This window comes from Staurois parvus, unplaced genomic scaffold (genome assembly GCF_062004578.1).
Source record: "Staurois parvus isolate SC_StPar_1 unplaced genomic scaffold, SC_StPar_1.0 ptg000362l, whole genome shotgun sequence".
Classification (NCBI taxonomy): Eukaryota; Metazoa; Chordata; class Amphibia; order Anura; family Ranidae; genus Staurois; species Staurois parvus.
This window is the reverse complement of record NW_028318158.1, coordinates 11946897-11970964: the sequence shown is the minus strand read 5'-3', so window position 1 is coordinate 11970964 and position 24068 is coordinate 11946897. Positions and strand designations below refer to the sequence as shown.

Below are 24068 nucleotides of genomic sequence, written 5' to 3'. Positions count from 1 at the left end.
ATTCATGAAAAAAACCCACTACAAACCTGCCTATCTGACATTTAATATAAACAAAAGAGAGAGAAGGGGAATATTTGCTTCTAATGCTGGCCATACAGTAGCAGATTTTCTAATGAGAATATTCAAATTAACATTTGTACAAAAATTCTTTGTACATTCCATGAATGGACGAATGTCAAAATTTCACTTGTTTTTAACATTCTATTTTAAAATAAATGTAATTACTAAACAAAAACCACATACACTGTCCAAAAATGTGTTAGTTTGAGAAATTATTTTTGATCCTCCTCTTTTGACTGCGGCCGAAAATGAATGTCAATTTGACCCCCACTAACAATTAGAAAGGAGTAAACGGACCAGATGTCACTCAGAAAGGATCAGTTCGTCAATTGTAGACAGTCCCAGATTTAAAAACAGCAGGCATGGCACAGCTCCTATGGGTGGGGTTTGCACAATGCAGGGGCGGTTCAGATATAATGAAATATTATACATTTATCTCACCTCCTCTCAGGTCAGAAGATGCAGCAATGTAGGCAAATGTGTCCAGGTTTATGATGTCAATAACAGGACTCACCACACGGGTCGGGTTCTAAACAGAAAAATACATTTATAAGAATTCAGCATTCCAACAACACTTTGTGCCTCACCAACAAAGTATCCAAAGGAAGAACCGTTTATGTTGCCCGGTGCAACTAGAAACCCTTTTCCATTTTTTCTAGTCAACTCTGGTACCATAAATGGGACAAGCTGCTTTATGCTCTGTAGGCAAGACATTATTCCTTTCAAGCAGGACAAGTGTGACACAGAACCTCCTTATCTATTTTGGATGTAATAAGAACTGTCTTTGTAACTGATACCAACCAATCAGCTTGACTATTTCATGTTTCTGGGGCAGATTTGAAAATCAACCACTTGCCGGCTGCCAGCAGTACATTTACTGCTGGCAGGCAGCTTCCCCAGACACCAGGTCGTACTATATCTCATGGTGCTAATGCATACTGGCGTACCCCCTGGAGCATGCAGTGGTGCAATCCTGTGCTCAGTACCCGTCCTCTGTCAGCAGCCAGGGTATTGCGTGGTCGATATGACCAATCATAGCGATCACAGGAGGCAAAACTGTCATGAATGGTTTTAATTTATGACAGCTTTTTTACTATTGTGATGCTGTGATTGCCCCACAGCTATCACATGGCCCCTGAGCCAATCACAGCACCCTGTACCATGTGATTGGCTGTGGCCAATCACAGCATTACAATAATAAACAATGGGGTTGATTTGCTAAAGGAAAATAGAAAGTGAACTATGCTAACCGCAGTTGCACTCTTAGTAAATGAGCAGAAGCTTTGCTGACATTCATCATCCAATCATGTGCAAGTAAAAATTATATATTTTAATTCTTGCACATGATTGGTTATTCTTTGCAAAGTGAAGCTTTATCTCATTTCCTAAGCTCTGGAGGCTTTAGTAAATCAACCCCAGTGAGACATGAATGAAGCTATTCATGACAGTTCAAAAGATTGCTGTTATAGTCAGGGGCGGACTGACCATTTGGAAACTCGGGCAACGCCCGAGTGCCCGGGGTCAGGGGAGGGCCCCATGAGATGCCCCTGGTACCTTTTTCATAGGCTTTTTTGAGTTTGGGCAAGGGCACAGGGGCCCCATGATCCCCTATTGCCCGGGGGCCCCATGAGTTGTCAGTCCGCCCCTGGTTATAGTTATAATCACTGTAACAAGCGATCATAGGGGTTGATTTACTAAAACTGGAGAGTGTAAAATCTGGTGCAGCTCTGCATGGTAGCCAATAAGCTTCTAACTTCCACCTGTTCAGTTAAGCTTTGACAAAACACCTGAAAGCTGATTGGTTTCTGTACACCAGATTTTGCACCCTCCAGCTCTTAGTAAATAACTGCCTGGTGCTAAAAAAAAAAAAAAAAAAATTTCCGATCACCTTCCCCCCACTAAGCAGTACAGTGTCACTATGGTGACACTGAACTACTTTGATGACAGTATGTAAAAAAATATTGTAAAAAAAAAAAAAGAAAAAATATATTTTTTTATATACTGTCACCAGTCAATGTCCCTGATCACCGCCACACCAGTCATATGATGACGCTGTACTGCACTGATAACAGTAAAAAAAAAAGTGAAGAAAAAATGTATTTTATTTAATTTCCAGAAAATTGTGACATAAAAAAAACCTTCAAAACCTTGTCATGCCACTTACTTAATACCTTGGACTGTCTACTTTCCAAAAAGAGGTAATTTGTACCGTCCTGACATTTTCAGGCCTCAAGAAATGAGAGGCTCAGTACATCAGGATTAGACAATTTGTAAATATAATAATACCATAGTTTGTGGATTCTATAACTTTCAAACAAGCTAAATAATAAACATTGATTTGAGTTAATTTTTACCAAAGAAATACAGAATACATTTTGGCCTAACTTTAGGAAGAAAGATTATTTGTTTGCCAAATTTTACAACAGAAACTAAGGAAAACCTGTATTTTTTCCAAAATGTTTGGTATTTTTTTGTTTATATAATAAAATATAAACAGCCCAGTAGTGATTCAATACAACCAAAAGAAAGCTCTATCTGTGTGAAAAAATGATATAAAGTTCATTTCAATGACCGAGCAATTGCCAGTTGCTAGTGCTAAATAGCAAACAATGTCCTGGCCATGAAGGGTGTAAAACCTTCCAGAGGTCAAGTGAAGACACTATTCACTGGTTTCATTTATTATTTTAGTTTTGTGACAATTTTTGTTACCTTCCCTGGTCCCTCCCTTCCCCCCTTATCAACATGCTAATGGAAATAAAAAAATATATATACAGTATTTCCAGTTACATTCCATACTTTATTTTTGTTTTCATGACATCATCAGTGGTCCTCATTGCCTCTATATGCAATCCAGGCAGATCTTGGCTGGTGGGAGGGACCAGCAGCATGCTGTACATAGCTTTTTAAAAACATCATAGTGTGCTGCCTCAGTGCTCTTCTCAAGAGCCCTCAAACCTGATGCAAGCAGTAAGCTGCTTCTTGGAATGAGTTAAACAATTATCAAATTGCCTTCATAGGCAGGTGTCAGTCTGGAGTAGTGACCAGTCCTAGGCAGAATACATTTATATGCAGACCACCTACATGTGATGTCGAGCCCCCATGGTTGAAAGAACTTAAATCCAATGAATAAGAGGGGTGGGCCAGGGATAGAAATGCTGGGAAGGAATGAGCTAGATCAGGGGTGTCAAACTCCATTTCATTGCGGGCCGTATTAGCATTATGGTTGCTTTCAAAGGGCCGATTGTATCTGTAAGACTAGATGTCAAGAGCATCCCACACCCCACATTACATCAGATGTAAAGAATCCCACTCCCTCCCTTACATCACCGTGTACCCCCTTTGGGGGCAAAGCTGGAAAGCAGAAGGTGCAGGGTCTGGAGAAGGACCAGAGGAGGAGTGGAGTCAGTTACCAGAGTCTGCTGAATGCTTAGACCAGGGGAGGCAGAGATGAGGGAGTGCTGCAGCTGCACTGAGAGGTGCAGGATTGGCAGAGGAGTTCTGTTCTCCTCTCTGCTGTCGACTGCTGAGACAAGGTAGGGGCGGAGACAAGGGGGTACCTGCAGGAGAGGTGGAAGGGCCACATGAAAAGGCCTGGAGGGCTGGATTTGGCCCGCAGGCCTTGTGTTTGACACCTGTGAACTAGATGATGCTGGAAATGAGTCATGGAAATGAGGCATGCTCTATCTGACCTGCTTCTTATGCACATTGTGAGAAGCTCACAGTGTGCAGTGAAATCAGAGTAAGCAATTTCAGTCCAAGAGAGGAGCCGGTACAACTGTGCAAGACTGAAGTGAAGGCTGGAGCTCAGCAGAAACAACCCTCCCCCATGTGAAAGATACTTTCTCACCTCTTTAATACGTTGCAGAAGAGGGGGGAGCCAGTCCTTATTGACTTCACAGTGGCTGTCCAGAAAGGTAAGAACTCCGGCCTTGGCGATGTCTGCCCCTCGGACTCGGGACCGGATCAAACCTGTGCAATAGAAAGCTCCACTAAGCAAGGTTTGCATCATAAAATATAACCCCCGGAGGCATGTAAACCCCCACTGTAGGCAAAACATTCTGTGTATTGCTTTAGATGGTGTAGGAAAGGCTTGTAAATGCTGCCAAGTGTTTTTGTTTCTGTAGCCATTGAAGAGTTTTTGCCTTACTTGCAGTGGAGTCAAAATATCTCCAGCAAGAGCAGAGACAGTAGAAAATATATTTTGGCTGGAGTTTGGCTTTAAAGTTCAGTTCATCTCCAGCCAAAACCTTTTAGACTATGGAAGGGTTAGAACCTTTGTCTGTGACCCCATAGAAAGACTTCCCCTCGTTTCCTGTACCAGTGACACACATCAGTAGCATTTGAACTTTGTTAGTGCTGGATATATGATTGCGCTGTACCATACCCCATTACTGTCTTATCATTCACCACAAAAGTATTTGTTAAGCAGAACTCTAGCCACAAATAACAAGATAGACATAAATAGCCCAATAAAGGCTAAACTAACAAAACCAGATATTTTAGAAACATAGAAAAGTGATGGCAGAAAAAGGCCATCGAGTCTGCCCGTTTTTTTTTTCTGTGTTTTTTTTACTTTTTTGTCAGAGTATAGATCTGTGCTTGTCCCATGCATGTTTACTGTTGACTGGCTCACTACCTCTGCTGGAAGTTTATTCCAAGCATCAACTACTCTTTCAGTATAATAATACTTTCTGAGATTAGTTTTGATCTTTCCTCCAGTTAGTATAAGGTCATGTCCCCGTGTTCTTGATTTTGGTTTCATGTTGAAAATGCTGCCCTCCTGAATCTTATTTATCCCCTTGATGTATTTAAAGGTTTCAATCAATTTTCTCCGCAGTCATTCTGCCGCTTCATGTGTTCAGTTTGATAGTCAGCACCATTTGATCCATTTCCTCTGAGCCCAGATCGCTGTGAACACATACCAGCCTATTACTCCTATGAGCATGCCTCTTGTCAGCACATGAACTGATTGGCTCCTTGTTCCGACCTCTGCTGTACAGAGACTATAAGTGATACCAAGTCAAACCAGGAACTTATACAGCTTGCTTTTAAAACAATCCATTTAATGATGTATTAGTGATTATGATTGCATAAATATGTGTTTTTATATCTGCCTAGAGTAGGGGCCTCCAAGATATGGCTCATGGACCACATCCAGCCAGATACAAGAATATATATGGCCCCAGCTAGACTGGCATATCTTCAGTGTGCCTAGATGGAGGAACCACAACCCCCAGAGCTACCTATGGTCCCTGCTTGTGATATAAGGGTGGCTCTAATGTAATGTGAGACTCTGATAGGGACCCTGATGTAAGGGGGACTCTATTAGGGACCTTGATGCAAGAGGAACTCTAGGGACCCAGATGTAGGATGAATTCTGATGGGGAAATTTATGTAAGGGGGGACTCTAATATAAGGGGGGACTTTGATGTAAGGGGGGGCTGTGATGAGGATTTTTTTGTGACCCACAAATATATGTAAGATATACAATGTGGCCTTTGTACTGAAAAGTTTGGAGACCCCTGGTTTAGAGCATAACTATAAAACCTGCCCACCAATACCACAGACTCCAGTCAATTGGTGGATGGCACTCTTGTCAACTTTCCTCTCCCTCCGAGTGGAGCATTCGTTCCAATCCCTTGGCATATGACTACTCAATGCCATATATAATGACTGGCTGACAGCACAGACCATTTGGAAGGACTAGGCAGCCATCTGCCCTGGCAGGCGAATTTTAAAGCATGTCTACACCCCTGTTTCCCCCCCAAAAATGTAATCTATTGAAGTTTAGCAGTCTGTAGATGTGGTGGCTGCATTCATTTTCTGGTGATCCTACAAATAACACACGTCCTCTCCCTGGGCGACTATATTCATTTCTTTTAATAGAGGAGCCATGGATGGTTCCCATCCAGACTCGACTACAAACACTTTTGCCATTTTCATTAGGGAAAGATCCAGGTTTACCACTACAATAGGATATCGTATGTACTCTCCAGCGCCTCAGGATATGCACAGCCAAAGGGGAAGCCAAGGGAACCAGGACAGCGACAACCAAAGGAAATGCTTTAGGGGTGCAGCCCTCCTCAAATGGGGAGATCAGCCACTAGAAGGAGAATAGATTGAGGGCATCACCTGCAAGGCTCCCATCATCCATCCACTACACATCTGCACCAGAGGCTGGTCAGTATCTCTGAGGAAAGGGATTCGTCCCCGAAACGCAACAGCCATTTGACTGCACTGACAGTTGGAACACCTTGCTTGCCGTTGTGGCCATCGGCATTATGCAAATGCTTTTTAGATACGTGCTTCGTCTGTGCGTATGTTTTTATTTTTCACTCCTTTCAATAAACCTTGGATAATGCACTAGGTGTGTGCGCCACCTGTTTATTCTCTACCACTACAATAGGTTCACAGTGAATCTTGGGGTTCCCTGGCCTTGCAAACGATGGCACCACATCACAGCGCACATAGAGCAAGGTGTGTTGACGTCTATTGTGGTAACTCGCATTGCCACAGTGAACAAATGTGAATGGGCCCTTTTAGTTTATCTTAAAAAAATACACTTGACTAAAAACCCTTAGGCTCTATTCACACTTGTGCGACTCCAAAGTTGTGCGATTTACATTGCAACTTTGATGCAACTTGGATGGATGTGACTTTGGCTTTTGACCGTTCAACAACTGTCGCATTGATAACATTAAGATGCGACTTTCATGGAGAGTTTACATTGCAGTCTATGGCACTCAAGTCGCATGAAAGTTGCATCAAAGTAGTTAACACTATAGCCCTTGTGAGCTGCTATGTGTGAAATATACAGTATATTAAAGTATTACTAAACCCAGGACCCTGCATTCACTATATCTGGTCTCCCACAGTACCCACAACATGGAAATGCAATTATTATATATAAATATATAAACTGCTAAATACTTTTTCTCATCAGCAGTTAGAGCAGTCTTGTGACTTCAACAGACCATGGGTTTAAGCTTGTAGGAGGAGTTTTCTTTCTGCTCTAGGAGGATGTGAAATCTCTGACCCTCTGTCTTGACATTTCTGATTGGCCCTGTGCTGATCACATGCACCCTCCCAAGAAAAACAAAAAACCTCTCTAGCAATACACACCAAACTGAGCTTGTGCATGTGACTATGGATTCAGTCTGTATCAGGTGGTCATTTCAACAAGAGAAGGGGCAGAGAAGACAGGATCAAACAGCCTTTTTACACAATGCAGAGTATTAATCCCTTAGGTTCCACAGTGAGTATAACAAGCATGCTTTACTGCATATACAGACTGATTTTACTGTTGTGGGTTTAGTAACACTTTAAATCAGAATCCAAACTCAAATCCAGAAAAAATCAAGAAAAAATAAAAATAAAATAAAGTGCACAAAATTATATAAGTGCCCAATACTACTCCACCTTGTAAATAATTAATGTATAAATACTGTACACAAAATATTTTCCAAATTATAAAATGAAAGCTAATTAATGTGTACCAACCGCCATGCACTCTAAGTGACCTTCATACTGATCACATTCACATACCAATATTATAAAACCAATCATTGCTGCGCTGGTTAATTGTGAAATACCATGTCTAATTAGCAAGTACACCCGAAATAAAATTTTTTGCACATGATTGATTTTCTATGTATGGTTTTTGCTGACTTGATTTATGTTATTTTCGGTGTATAATTTATTTCAGATACTTATATAGCGCCATCAATTTACACAGTGCTTTACATATATATTGTACATTCACATCAGTCCCTAACCCTCAAGGAGTGTACAATCTAAGGTCCCTAACTCACATTCATACACATACTAGGGCCAATTTAGACAGGAGCCAATTAACCTACCAGCATGTCTTTGGAGTGTGGGAGGAAACTGGAGGAAACCTATGCAGGAACAGGGAGAACATGCAAACTCCAGGAAGGTGGTGCTGTGGTTGGGATTTGAACCAATGACCCTAGTACTGCCAGGTGGAAGTGCTAACCATTTAGCCACTGTGCTGCCCTTACTAATTAGACACTTTTGCATCAAAGTAGTCACATGACAAAATCGCACAAGTGGAAATGGGGCCTTACAGCTTATTTAATTAAAGCATGTGAATGAAAGCAAAACTAAAGGCTATAAAAAACAAATGTTACAGAAGAGATATTTATTTTATTATTATTACAGGTACTTATATACTGCTGTCAATTTATGCAGTGCTTTACATATATATCATACTTTCATATCAGTCCCTAACCTTCAAGGGGTCCCTAACTTACATTCATACATAGACATACTAGGGCCAATTTAGACAGGAGCCAATTGACCTACCCGCATGTCTTTGGAGTGTGGGAAGAAACCCATGCAGGCACAGAGCAAACATGCAAACTTTAAGCAGCTGGTGCCATGATTGGTATTTGAACCAACGACCCTAGTACTGCCAGGCGGAAGGGCTAACCATTTAGCCACTGTGTTGCCCGTGACATATAGGGGTTTATTTACTAAAGCTGGAGAGTCCAAAATCAGACTCCCTTCTGCATAGAAACCAATCAGCTTCTAACCTCAGCTTGTTCAATGAAGCTTTGGCAATGAAACCTGGAAGCTGATTGGTTTCTATGCAGAAGGGAGTCTGATTTTGGACTCTCCAGCTTTAGTAAATAAACCCCATAATGTCTCTTCTGCAATACAATACACTTACATTCCTGTTTGCAATCCTCTTCAAAATGTACACGGAGCAGCTCTGTTCACATTTCTGAAACAGTGCTAGAGTGTTGGGATGAATGACGTCATCCCGCACCGGCCAATAAAGTTGGCCAAAGATTGGCACTAGGAAAAAGCCAGGAAGAAGATGCCGGTGAGGGACTTCGCAAGCGTCAAACTGCTAGAAAATAGGTGAGTATCCCTATCTTTAGTTCTGCTTTAATGTCACCTGGTAATAATCATTGTGTTAAAGCAGCCCATCTAACATTTGAGGCCTGCTAATGCACCTGATCATGCCTAAAATCACATGCGAAAAACGAAACGCGTAACAAAGAACACAGAGCAATCTGCTTCCATTCATTGCAGCACATTGCAACACCGGTGCATTGCCTTTGTGCAGAGAGATGCCATTCAAAATGAAAATCATATTATGCGCGTTACCCCGCATTGCCTTTTACTTTTCCTCCAAAACTCCTTTTTATGTCCTAAACTCCTGTGCTGCCTTTGCTACATCAGTGGGACAGACACAATGGAAGCCATGTTTTATCACTGTTCTGCTTCCCCTGTACTCCTAGACTCCATAGCAGTCACATATAATTAAGCCCTTGATTCATCTCTCTGTGTTCACTCTAACATTATAAAACAGAGACCCAAGCGGTAAGCCGTGTATTTACAGCGACTGTTCTCCGGCTATATTTATTGAGGTGTATTTTATACAAACAACTCGGGAGCTATGAAACATTGTCTGCTAGAACATAAAAATGACGTTTAAAATTCAGAATTTGCAAGGTTCGGAGGTAATATGCTTTCTTCCTGTGCTTTGCCGTCTCAGCAGGACTTGAGGGAGAGGAGGGATTCAGAACTTTCATCTCAACCATTCGTAATGGAGATTTAATGTATAAAGTGTGCTTTGTGGGAAAAATAAGGCACTGCGATGCCTGGAAATGCTTGTAAAACCTCAAACGCAATTGTTCATATATGAATTTTGATATCTGGGCATACTATTATAATACATTTATTGATGTTATGCAAATAGCATATTTTAGTTGATGGAATGCCTGGTGGCCACTTTTCAATGTTGAATGTTCAAAAGTACTTAGAAAAAAAAGACTTTGTTGTTTTTTTATATGAGCCGCTATTATTACTCATGCATAATTAAATAGCCTGTATAACAAATACGTATTTAGACATTTATATATTTAAATTTATACATAGTTATTGATTCTTCTGTGAAGGAAACTTCCATTTAATTGATTTCACACTCTTTTCATTAGCATATATTTTTTTGAACAAGTCCTTTATCTTTTTATCACTTTAGTAAATAATGAACGATCTGGCTAAAGGTTTATAAACACATTCAATGATTATTGTGCAAAGAGGGTGTCGTAAGTATACATTGTCATAGCCACTTTTTTTGGAAAGATAACTATTCAGGTATAGTCAGGGGCGTATTTACCACAAGGCATACAAGGCATTTGCCTAGGGCAGCATTTTTCAGGGGGGGCAGTGCTATCCACTGGAAGAAGAGATGGAAGAAGGGACACACGTGGCATGGGGACTAGGTGGGATCAGAGAGATACTGTGGGCTACTTGACAGTGTATGATGCAGAGCCCGTCTCTCATTCCCAGGGATGTCCAGAGCTGTGAAAGTGAGTGTCTTTCTCTCTCTTGCAAGGGGGGTGACTGGTGCATAGGGGGTGATGGTAGCGGGAGGGGGTGTTGGTTGGTGTCAGTCTCTGTTCGCGGGGGGGAGAGGAGGGTGATGTTGGTCGGTGTCAGGCTCTCTCCACTGGGGAGAGGGGGGGGTGTTGGTCGGTGTCAGTTTCTCTCTGAGCAGGGGAGAGGGTGGGGGAGGGGTGGTATTGGTCGGTGTCAGACTCTTTCCTCGGGGGGGGGGGGGGTGTTTGTTGGTGTCAGTCTCTCTCCATGGGGGGAGAGGGGAGTAGGCCAAGTTTTGTGTTGCCTAGGGCACACCACTGGGTATAGTACTGTAACCTGATCAATGACTCCATGAGCAGTCACCTATCATAAACTTGTCTACCATCAAATCATGATTCTGATTGACAGAGCCAGGGCCACCAAATGAAATCATGGGCCCATACAGCCTGCTTGCAAGGGCCCTGCCCCTCCCCCGCCTGACAGTCCCTGCCTTTATAAACCTTATTGCACATGCACAGTAATCCCGCCAACTGCCTCTCCATGCAATTAAATAAAAGTTCCATGGACCCCATCAGTTCAGCAGCAGGGACTGGGGATACAGAGGGGTCTACTTTTTTCACATTTTCAGGAGCAGGTCCCCCACACCCCTGTGCCTTGACTCCTGATGATTACGTTAAAGTTCTTCAATATCAATCTGTATATCACTCAATCTGTAATCTTGAATGTAATTGTCAGGAGCCTCCCAACAATTCCTCTCTTTGCCCTTGGGCCCTCTGCTTAACTAATGGGCCTGGGCCCAGTACAGTAGGGCCGGCTCTACCCCTCTATTGATAGCCCTGGATAGAGGTGTCCTGGTAGGAGCCCCCACTGATCTTCTGATCTACCAGCACTGCCAAGCATTCCTGAAGACAGAACTCAGTAATGCTTCTCAACCTCCTTTGGGTCTCATAGTTGTCCTATGGAACATTGATTGAAAATGTTGCTTTCATCAGGTCGGCATTGTCCCACCTTGGAAACTCATTGAGAACTAACAGATTTCCAGGAGCAGCTTCAAATGAAAGTAAACTTCCTAAACTTCTGCAATTAAAAAATCACTAGGATTTAGAGGTTTTTTTTTTTTTTTTATTTATTGGCAGACTCAAGTCAACATTTGCCCCATGCTCCTTGTCATTTTTTCATTTTCTAGGTGCAATGCACGGTGCATGGGAACACTGCAGGAAACACCACATAATGATGTCAGCGATATTCCATGACACCCTTGGCTCTGGGCTCACAGGAAGTGGAATGGTTGACTCTTGACTTCATTTAATCCAGAAGAGAACCACTGGATTACAGAGTGTGGAACATGCCAGATACAGACTACACAGCGGGAGCTGCATTTTGGATTTTAATTCCTATTAGATGTTTATTTAATTTTCTTTTAAGCTGCAGTTGAGACAATTTTTGTCAAGCAACAGGGTCACTTTAAGGATTTAAACTGAAAGATGAACTCTGGGGACAAATGCATTTATAGGGGGACCCACTGCAAAGGTTAACTGCTTGTTTTGTTTAGGGGATGATAAATAGGGGGATATATTTACCTTATCATATGCTCCTTCAAGCGTCCTTCTCTTGGTGTGATTGGTCCCCAAAAGCCTCTTCCCTTTGCTGCCCTAACAGTCACAGCTCTCTGATATTATCCCGGAACGCTCGTCCTGCACTGTACAGAAGGATGCTGAGTGGGGACAGGTTACATCGTCTTTTAGGTTTCTATTGTTGCCTGTGTCCCCATTGGGGAGATTGGAGGCAGATTCCAAACACTACTACCTATGTGAATGAAACCTGCAACCTTGCAGGTTTCATTGAATTATACACTGTAAGAATATTATTGTTACAAAGCATTTACACCAGTTCTTTTATTTGCAGGTCTAAGGAGTTTTATATGATACTCACATGGGTGGTGGTGGTGGGGGATTTACTAAATCTGGAGCCCAGATAATCTATGCCTAGTAACCAATCGGCTACTAAGTGTTATTGTCAAAGTTTCATAGAACAAACTGAGTTTACCCTCCCAGTCACATCAAGCCCAACTTTGAAACGATTTCAAAGTTGGGTGAGATGCCGATTTCAGTTGCGATTTGCAAGACATCTGACCAAGTCAGAACCACACCAATTTGACCGCTTTAATTGCGGACAATAGGGTGCGACTTGGCATACAATTTGCAAGTCGCATTGCATGCAAATCGTATGCCAAGTCACACCCGATGTGACCGGGGTGTTAAAAGCCGATTGCTTACTAAGAACAGGTGCACCAGGTTATCTTGGCTCCAGTTTTAGTAAATCCCCTCCATGATGTCAATTAAAAGACTGGCAAACATTTTTTTTAAACAGAAATTGTTTCCCAGTTCACTTCTTTTTTTCTGCCATCTTTTTTTGTTTTTTACCATTATTGTACAAACTATTTCTTTTTTTTCACTTTGTTAATTCAGTTTTGTAGAATTGCACTGAAAATATGGCAGGATATAAAAAAGGCCTTTATTTCCTTTGTACATAACTATGTAATGCCATGTACAAGGGGTATCATTTTAGTGTCATTGTAAGCAGTGACTGGTTTAGTGGCATGACTGTTTTACTGCAGTGACATACAGTATATGCAAATTTAAATATCCCAGATTTTGACAGTTACATACTGTTACTTAGAAAATTGTTTATTCCTACCTAGTGTTTTATAAGCAGCTGTCATGGGATAGGGGAGAAACAGAAACAGCCCAGGGCCCAAGGAACACCTAATCTTCCACTCGAGGGAATCTCTCCAACAGAGGCACATACAGTGTCTTGAAAAAGAATTCATACCGCTTGAAATTTTCCACATTTTGTCATGTTACAACCAAAAAACGTAAATGTATTTTATTTGGATTTTATGTGATAGACCAACACAAAGTGGCACATAATTGTGAAGTGGAAGGAAAATGATAAATGGTTTTCCAAATTTTTTCCAAATAAATATCTGAAAAGTGTGGTGTGCATTTGTATTCAGCCCCCCCGGAGTGAATACTTTGTAGAACCACCTTTCGCTGCAATTACAGCAGCAAGTCTTTTTGGGGATGTCTCTACCAGCTTTGCACATCTACAGTGTGAAATGTTAGCCCATTCTTTGCAAAATAGCTCAAGCTCTGACAGATTGGATGGAGAGCGTCTGTGAACAGCAATTTGCAAGTCTTGACACAGATTCTCAATTGGATTTAGGTCTGGACTATGACTGGGCCCTTCTAACATGTGAATGTGCTTTGATTTAAACCAATGGTCTTCAAACTGTGGCCCAGGGGCCGGATGTGGCCCTTTGCTTGAGTTTATCTGGCCCTTGGGGCAATATTCCACCAACTGTCACCAATGATGGAGCACATAAAATCCCAATAAAATACATTTAGGTTTTAGGTTTTAACATGACAAAATGTGGAAAATTTCAAGGGGTATGAATACTTTTTCAAGGCATTGTACAGTATTAAAATGTATGCACAACCTAACAATGAATGTTTCTGATTTGCTCCCTTTTGGTCTGTTAAATATACCTTTGAAATATCTGTTTAATGAATGAAAAATGTTCCTGTTGATCCTATTAGAAATTTGTGATCTGATAACTGCCTGTACTGCACTCAGTTACATTCTTCCCTGTTATCTCTATGGACAACAGAACACCACCCCCTTCCCATATAATGGAGGAGAGCTGAAAGTGCTTGTAGTACTAATACACATCTTGTCCTTGTGTGGCAACATGTCTTTTATATAGATGCAGTACAGTGTGTGACGATCGCGGCGTCAGACCCCAGCCCTTCTCACCAAACTCGTGACCGAAGGACTAGCCAATCTAAAACCACGATGTCACGTGCGTAACAATGCCACACCCAGCTGCACCCTGCACAAAGATTTTCCAGATAATGGACCACAACCTGTGTGCCGGCAGCCTGGGAGCGATTGTTACTGGGTCAGGTTAATTACGCAATTAACCCTTCACACTGCCACCACCTCCTTTTTGTACAGAGAAAGAGGAAACTTGGCAGTATCAGCAATAACACTATGATGTTTCAATAATCATCAGTATACCACTGTCGCTGCAGGCAGAGATATACTGAAATTTAAAACACACACACAGTAGTGCTTTTCAGAGGCAGGGGTTCGTAGTTTGCATTAAAGAGCTTTAAAAACAGTTCAACACTTTCAGAAAGTAAGATTTATTACTAAAAGGTCAAAAGGGTGCAATAAAAATATTTACAGAAAAAGATGTAGCCAATATATATACAGAGAACAATAGCACAGCAAAGAGATAACAGAAAGGAATTTAGGGAGGTAAAGTATTTGCCAAACATCCTGGTTTAAGCAGATCAGGTTTCATGAGCCAAAAGTTAGTTCCGATGTTAAAAAGGGAGATTCTTCAACTTTTCTCAACTTAGCTCAGCTTAGCTTTTTCTAGGAACTCCACAGGGTGTCTCCCTGAAGCAGAGAACCAATCGCCTCATTTGGGGAGGGGGTTGTGTAGGCGGGGAGCTCAGGCTATGACCAAAACTCTCACAGTTGATGTCATGGTTCATAACTTATTCTCAGTGCATTTAGCAGCCTTGCCACTAGTAGAATAATATGCAGACACATTTGCTGAATGGTTAGATATGAAATATGACATATCTGCTTGAATGGTTCAGGAGATATAATTTTCTGCTCTCCTGTATATGCCAGCTAGGGGGTGTAATATACCAGGTGACTTGTCTTAAAGTGAGCCGTCCAAATATGTGCTCCCTATTTATGTAATTATGTCCTATTTAAAATTATATGGAAAAGTGAGTTTTTAAATGTAAGTCTGTTTTTACGACTCCCTGGAATGCCTTTGAGCTCAGTGAAGGACTTGGTTTATGGCTTTACAATATCCCAGATTGAGAAGTTAACAGACATCTAGGTCCCAGCTCAGTTGGGGGTTTTATAGCCAGGACGCCCTCCCAATGAGTTTGCTGCCTGTGATCTCTGCAACAAACAGACCACATGTCACTCAACAGAGAGGGAGGGGGGATGTCGGAGGAATCTGATTTGGGAGAGAGAGATACAATATGGAGAGGTTTGGGAGCAAAATGGATGACCGCGTCCATCTCTCTGTGCATGATTTCTACACAGTGTCCTATAGTTGTCATGTTAGGACAGGAAGTGTGTTATTGGCAGGATCACCAGCAGAATATTAAGGAAACAGTCTGAAACAAGAATACTAATGCAGCCATCACATCTAAGGACTAGCAAGCTACAATATATTACATTTCTGGTTTTGGATTTATATATGCTTTAACCCTTTCGCTTCCACCAACAGCAGCAGGTTTTACACACACTCCTGGCTGTGTAAATATGACAAGTCGACTGTCAGCTGTCAAATGGAAGTGATCAGGCGGCTGTACACTCACCCAATGCTCTCGCACACTTCTGCTACATCACCCCCTGCCTTTATTCCCAGGCTCCAAGCTCCCAGCTGCAGTCCTGGGACCAGCAAAGTAGGTACAGGAGAGGGAGACCAGAGAATGCTCATTCGCTGATCTCCCCCCACCTAGTAAGAGCCCAGAAGCAATGTGTATAACATCATTTCCAAACACTACTAAAATGTTCCTAACAGCTATTTTAACTTTTTTTTTCTCTTCATGTACTGTAAAAATGCTAATAAAACACTAACACTCCTAAACACTTCTAAACGCTACTAAAACGCTACTATAAGCTGGCACAAAAATGATATTATCAGCATTTTTCATCCAGCGTTTTTTTTCTAGCATTTTTTGAGCTTATAAAGTGCATGGAGCCTGAGCCCAGGTTCACACTGATGCGGTCCAGAATTCGCAGCGTTTTCTGTGCGAATTCCGCACTGCATCAGAATCGCACCCCGTTTATGCGAACCGCTGAGGGTGTGTATGTTAAGTTAGCAACACCCTAAAATCAGTCAGCAAAACGCGGTGAGATGTGCCAAATCGGATCGCATGGGTGTGAATAACCCATGCGATCCGATTCTAGTGTGGACCCAAAAAAGGGTCCTGCACCTTTTTGATGCGGATGCGGTGCAATTGGAGCCATACAAAATGTATGGCTCCAATTGCACCGCACTCAATTCGGATGTAATTTGCACAGGAATGCGGTGCGGTTCCTGTGCGAATCAGATGCGATGTACCACACCGCATGAGTGTGAACCCAGCCTGAAAAAATAAAGTTACAGCCAAGCAATTAAAACAGAACTTCACTCAAAAAGTGTATTACAGTTTGTTTGTTTTTTGAGGGGGAAGGAGCAAGTACTGATTTTTATCAGTACCTGCTCCCACAGCCACAATCCTCGCTTAAGCAAAGATTAGGCCCCTTGGCCTGTCCCTTACCTCCTCCCACAGTCTCAAAGGACATGTGATGTGTCCCAGGAGACTGCATGAACATTCTCACAGCACCACAAAAGGTTGTGCATGCGCAGTGGGGAGCTGGCTGCGGTTCTTCAGAAAGCCACAACACCATCCCATGACCAAGATGGTGGCAGAGGGGACCTGCAACAGTAAGAAGAGCTGGCTATTGGGAAGACAGTGCTGGACTCCAGGCACTAGAAAGTACAAAGTATTTGTAGCTGCGGACTTAAATAAAAAAAAACTGCAGTTACTTTTTTAACCTCTCTCCCCCAAAAAATTTTACCCCCACATACATGCACATACGAAAATAAACACATGCGTTCGGAGTGGCTACAAATAAAATAGACAATAGTGCTACACATTTTACATATCGTTGTGTATGTCGGAGTGAGAACAATTTCAAGGCTTAACATGCTGGGTATCTACAGTTGCAAGAAAAAGTATGTGAACCCCTTGGGATTACGTGGAGTTTTGCATGAATTGGGCATAAAATGTGCTCTGAACGTCATCTAAGTCACAACAATAGAAAAATACAGTCTGCTGAACATAATACTACACAAACATTAGATGTTGCCATGGTTTAATTGCACATAACATGTAAACATTCACAGTGCAGGGAGGAAAATGTATGTGAACCTTTGGACTTAATAACTGGTTGACCCTCCTTTGGCAGCAATAACCTGAACCAAACATTTCCTGTAGTTGCAGATCAGACCTGCACAACGATCTGGAGTAATTTTGGACCACTCCTCTTCACAAAACTGTTTCAGTGTAGCAATATTCTTGGGATGTCCAGTGTGAATCGCTCTCTTAAGGTCATGCCACAGCATTTCAATCTGGTTGAGGTCAAGACTCTGACTGGGCCACTCCAGAAGGCGTATTCTGTGCTGTTGCAGCCATTGTTTTGTTGAATTACTTGTATGCTTTGGGTCACTGTCCTGTTGCATCACCCATCCTCTGTGGAGCTTCAGTTGGCGGACAGATGGTCGTACGATTTCCTGCAAAATGTCTTGATGAACTCTGGAATTCATTTTCCCATCAATGACAACAATCCGTCCAGGCCCTGAGGCAGCAAAGCAGCCCCAAACCATGATGCTCCCTCCGCCATGTTTTACAGTGGGGATGAGGTTTTGATGTTGGTGTGCTGTGCCTTTTTTTCTCCACACATAGTGTTGTGTGTTCTTCCCAAACAACTCAATCTTGGTTTCATCTGTCCACAGTATATTTTGCCAGTAGTGCTGTGGAACATCCAGGTGCTCTTTTGCAAACTTCAAACGTGCTGCAATATTCTTTTTGGACAGCAATGGCTTCCTCCGTGGTGTCCTCCCATGTACTCCATTCTTGTTTCATGTTTTCCTTATTGTAGATGTGTCAACAAAAATGTTAGCATGTGCCAGAGATTTCTGTAGGTCTTTAGCTGACACTCTGGGATTCTTCTTTACCTCATGCAGCATTCTGCGCTGTGCTCTTGCAGTCATTTTTACAGGACGACCACGCCTAGGGAGAGTAGCAACAGTGCTAAACTTTCTCCATTTGTAGACAATCTGTCTTACCGTGGACACATGAACTTCAAGGCTTTTGCAGATACTTTTGTAACCCTTTCCAGCTTCATGCAAGTCAACAATTCTTGATCGTAGGTCTTCTGAGAGCTCTTTTCTGCGAGGCATGGTTCACATCAGACAGTGCTTCTTAAAACCAGTAAACCCAGAACAGGTGTGTGTTTTTTTAAGGGCAGGACAGCTGTCAGCAACACATCCAATATCATCACACTGATTGGAGACAAGGTTGGCTCACTCCTGGCTCCAATTAGCTCTGGGAGAAGTCATTAAGCTAGGGCCTCATATACTTTTTCCTCCCTGCACTGTGAATGTTTACTAGTTATGTGCAATTAAACCATGGCAACATCTAATGTTTGTGTAGTATTATGTTCAGCAGACTGTGTTCTTCTATTGTTGTGACTTAGATGACGTTCAGAGCACATTTTATGACCAATTCATGCAAAACTCCACGTAATCCCAAGGGGTTCACATACTTTTTCTTGCAACTGTATTTACTCAGCACAACCTCATCTTTTATATTTTATTATTATAAATGTATTATATATATTATACAATTGGGTAGTACATTGCATTTCTGTGCCATAAAATTAATGTAAGTGTATTTTATGCTGAAATTTTGCACTAGATAATATATTGCACTCATATAGTGTAACACTACCCCCTTAGGGATCGCTGATGAATTTGGGTCCTCCTATAGCCCTTCACAGCCAGTCAGCATTTTTCACACAAGCTTTCAGCCGTAGACAGAAATCAGGCCTTGACCATTTTTTTTATTGAGGGGATTAAACTTGGACAGGGTAAGGGGTGTACAGGATGCCCATGGGAACCGATATCTGAGGACAACTGTTCACAAGCTTCTTCTCTGATGCAGTCTCTGTTGGAGTGCTAGCCAGCAGCTCCAGTTGTACCAGCCCAGACCCCAGATGACTCCGCTTCACCCAGAAATCTGGAGACTTCCTTCCTTTAAATGAGTAACAAGCACTAGCAGAGGGCTAATCTGGTTTCCCACCAGAGTGCTCCTTCCCCTATCCTCCCAGGGGGTGCAGGTGTACTCACTCAGATCCTCTCCTGTACTGCTTGCAGAATGGCTGCTGCTACCAGGCCTATCAGCTGGGCTGCTCCTTCCCTGCCATGCAGGTGGTCCTCTCTCAGGGGGTCAGTGAGTCCTGAGTTTTCCTCCTTTCCATTTCCAGGCTTGCAGGTAGGCCCCATCCCACTAGGCCTCCTGGCAGCCTTCTTCCTCCAGCCTCACATCTTCCTGCTCCTCACTCCTCTCCCACCACCACACTTCTGCTACTTAGCAGGCTCTTCTACTTTTAAGGGAGTACAAGCCCCTTGCCAAGTCTCCAGTTGGGGATTGGCTGAGGTCCATCAATAGTGTAGCCAGTCACTCCTCAGATCCACCCACTGCTTCCAAGGCCCTCCTCCAAAAGCCTCAGAGCAGGGGGAAATTTCAGAGGGGTTGGCCTGCAGAGTCTCTCGGTCCTGATCAGAATTTGACTCCTCTGGCTATCTCTCCTGAGCTGCTAACCAGGTCTTCACTAACCATTAAGGTCTAGCTCCCCCTAGCTAAACTAGGAGGGTAATAAACAGTGTGACATAAAAAAATGGAACTACCATCTCTAGGTTCTCTGTTTTCAGAAAAATATATAACGTTTTGGGGATTTTGAGTAATCTTCAGGTCTAAAATATTTTTTTTTAAATGTGTGCAAAAAACACAAAAACAGCTCTGGTGGCAAAAGGGTTAAATGTCTAATACCCAAAATCTCTATTTTTTAAAAATGTTTTGGCTACAATTCCACTTTAATTCTTCCTGTTAGATGCTTGAAATACACACAAGAAAACTCAGGAAAAATAAATAAAGTCTGCTATCTGAAGCCTATGCCTGTTCATTCAATAAAACACCAGCTATGAAAGTGACACTTGCCAGAGAACATAGAAGCGCAGGAGAAGGCCTCCATCATTTTGATAACTAATTTAGCTCGTTCCACTGTGAAGAATCAGACTATGAATTTTAAGCAGATTCTGATCTGCTTTACTGCACATCGGAGGCAAAAATCTCAAACCGTCAAAAGAAGTTCCTTTCAAACTTCCCCTGCTTACAAAACCAGCAGAGACCGGCAGATCCATCGGATTAAGTAAGATAACTTTCTGCATAAATTGGTAAAGCAAAAACTGCTATGTTTCTTCATTGAGTATACTTATTTATTTATAAAAATTTTATGACACTTCCCAAACAAAAAGTTACATTATATAAAGATAACGACATTGGTGGAAATACATGGAATGTGCATGTGTGTATATATATATTATTTTTTTTTATTATTTTTTTAACTATTTTTATTTATTTATTTTTTTAATTAATTTTTTATCCATTAATGCAAGCATGCGCACTTACCCTACAATTAGCAAAATTCATGCTCCTTGCTAATTAGAGAGATCTTGCTGCGACTTAGTAGGGCGTATGTCAGACTTCTACAGAGACACCACTGCTTCACAGCAAGAAAGGGCTCTTCTCTGCATCCTGCTGGCAGGGCTCAGGCTTTTCTATGTAGGTCGTGGCTACTTTTGCACACTTTTTTTTTAGATGCGTCTGCAAGGCAATTAGCTGATTTAAACTAAAAGTATAATTGGGCTTTAGGACCGGTTCACACCAGAACATGGAGCCAGAAAAGCATGCTCCATGTGCGTTTCCAGCACCACGCTCAAAAAGGCACTGCCTTTGCCACTGCATCTGCAGGCACAATGTTGCATGGTAGAGCAGTACCTTGCAATTTGGTGCTGCACATTTTCGCATCATGCATACACTACCTTTTCAGCATTCCTGTGTAATTTGCAACACATTCAAATGAACAGGCTGCAAAATAGGACTGCGCAGGAATGTGCAGGAATCGCACAGGAATGTGGAGTGAATTGGCCTTTATAGTAATGTCATCCAAAATTCAGGATCAACTCTAGAGACTACAAGTGACAGTTTCAACACAAATTTCAAAGGGACGGTCCACTGTTGTCACCATCAGGAAACCTGTTATTAGAAATGTCATTAAAGCGGAGTTTCAGCTGTTTTAGTGTTTATTAAAAGTCAGCAGCAAAAAAAACTGTAGTTGCTGACTTTTAATAAACACACACTTAGCTGTCCCGGAGTCCAGCGATGTTCTCACCTGCGCCGGTTGTTCTCCTCTTCTCTCCTCCACGACACCAGAATCTCAACTGTGGGCACCAGGCTGTGACAGCTTGGTGCCCACTGCGCATGTGCAGTTGCGGTTCGCCTCCTAATTGGTCCAGCAGTCTCCTGGGACCTGTGAAAGTTCCCAGGAGACTGCGGGAGGGAGGAGGGGGGGCAAACTTCCGGTTCACTCTGCCGCGACGAACTGAGCCAGGAGTGGGAGCGGGTATCTGTCAAAAACAGGTATCCGCTCCGCTCCAAAAGGTGCCAAATATGGCAGTAGAGGGGGGGAGGAGGGGGCCAAACTTCTGTCTCACTTCGCTGGAAGTAAGAACGGGTACCTGTCAAAAACAGGTATCCACTCCCCCCCAAAAGGTGTCAAATATGGCAGGGGAGGGGGCTGACCTTCCGACTCACTTTGGCAGAAGTGGGAGCGGGTACCTGTCAAAAACAGGTATCCACTCCCCCCCCAAAAGGTGCCAAATATGGCAGTAGAGGGGGGGAGGAGGGGGCCGAACTTCCCTCTCACTTCGCCGGAAGTAAGAACGGGTACCTGTCAAAAACAGATATCCACTCCCCCCCCAAAAGGTGTCAAATATGGCAGGGGAGGGGGGGAGGAGGGGGCTGACCTTCCGGCTCACTTTGCCAGAAGTGGGAGCGAGTACCTGTCAAAAACAGGTATCCACTCCCCCCCAAAAGGTGCCAATATGGCAGTGGAGGGGGGAGGAGGCAAATAAGCAGAGTTTCCGATTTTGAGTTGAACTCAAAACTTTCGCTGCAAAGAGGCTGCAGGAGGTCAGAAGCGCTGAAAATAGTGAAAGTTTTTTAATGGCAAATTCACACAGAGCAAATCAAATGTTTTATATCTATTTTCTATTTCCATGTACCTTGCATTGTTGCTGAATCTTTGTTGCTAAACTGTGCAGCAAGCATCCCCCCTCTGAAGCGTTTTACATGCCCCCCAAACAAAGGCGGTGCTGCTTGAGACTAGACCGATAATGTACAAACAACTGTCACTTATGTTTACATGCATAATTATTACTTTCCAGCCTGTTGGAAGAATTGAATTCTAGCCGTCTAAATTGTTTTTACTCTGGGCTAGATCATTCGGCGACAGCTTTGATCTTGTCTCTACATGAATCATCAGCCTGCGTTTCTTCCTCGCCATGACAGATACGCATGAAATCCGCTGCAGACATTCACTCATTTCGCATTACAGGGTAAAGCGGGCCGACGTAATGTCACACACTAACAGGAAACCCGGCACTGCTCTATTACCGCCAATCCGGCTTGTTAGCGCTGTTTATTCCGAAACAGAAGGGAATTGATTTTATATCAGGGGCCCGGAAATTGATGGATGATCCAAAACCTCTAAGAGGAATAAAGCGTTGTATTTTACAGCGGGTGCTTTAGCCTCGCCGCATAATGGAATGAGATATATACAGCGCAAATTACATTTTATACACTGCTAAATTCCCCATACTTCATTTTCACCAGTAAGCCCTAACAGGAAGATAGAAGATACAAGTGGTCTTCATTTCATGGGAATGTGGCTTCATCCTGTTCTCGAGAGGAAGAGCAAAAGCAATGTGAAAATGATCAGAAAATATTCAAATATTAACAAGATTTACAGTATGAGCTTGTTATAATCTTAAGGTTATTCTTGGCAAAAAAATGGTTTGGGGGTCGATGTATATTTCTGGAGTGACGATTATAAACGACACCTCAGAAACACACTTGGGCAGCCAGTGAGACCTTGAATGGCTGTGATCTGAGTGGTTATTGGACAGCCCCATTTCCCAAGGTACAGGACCAATCAGAGTGGCTCTGTACCTTGTGATACCTGTTTAATCACAGCCATCACAAGTGTAACCAGTAGTTGTTACAGACATTTAGCCCATTTGCCTCCATTGTGAATAGACTGAAGATTTGTACACACAGCAGACAGAAAGATCGTCAGAATGAAGGTATAGGTAGGGGCTCTTAAAAGGCCACAGACCAATGATGATGGAATCAGTTTTGTAAAGGGAGGGGAGTTTAAAGTTCCACCGACCACCAGTGACTGTGAGATAGTTTGTTTTGTTTTTGTTGGGGGGGGGGGAGAGGGGGGAGCACTGACCATCAATGGTTGTAAGAATTTTTCTAAAGGTTGGGGGAAGAGTTAAAGTGGCACTAACCAGCAGTGGGATTGTGAGATCTTTTCTAAAGGTAAAGAAATAGAAATATAAGCAAACCCAAATGTTTTTAGTCTTTTTTCCTTTGAATACATTTTTTTTATAAACCCAGTGGTCAATAAATAGCACAAAAGAATGCTATATTTGTATAAAAAAATTATGAAAAAATGTATTTGGGTTGTGTTGCATGACTACCAATGCACAGAGGAGACAGAGGGTGTGTTTAAAGCTAACCTGCTGCACTTCCATTCCCTATTCTTGGCTGCCCCTCGTGGTGAGTGATTATATTTGGTGGTAGATTTAGTGACATATGGGACATTTTCCACCGTGAATCAACATATTTCATGGTGCAGTTTTCCCAAGATTATTAAATCCT

General features: G+C 42.4%; 1 protein-coding gene across 1 annotated transcript in view; it reads right to left on the bottom strand.

Moving 5' to 3' along the window:
• The window catches only part of GALNT14 (polypeptide N-acetylgalactosaminyltransferase 14), a 600541-nt gene that overhangs the window by 118203 nt on the left and 458270 nt on the right, over positions 1–24068 (bottom strand). Inside the window, exons 6-7 of the mRNA XM_089685116.1 lie at positions 3908–4029; positions 502–589 (exon numbers count right to left, since the gene is read on the bottom strand). Of these exons, the coding sequence (XP_089541242.1) occupies positions 502–589; positions 3908–4029 (210 nt within the window). The remainder of the gene's footprint in view (positions 1–501; positions 590–3907; positions 4030–24068) is intronic.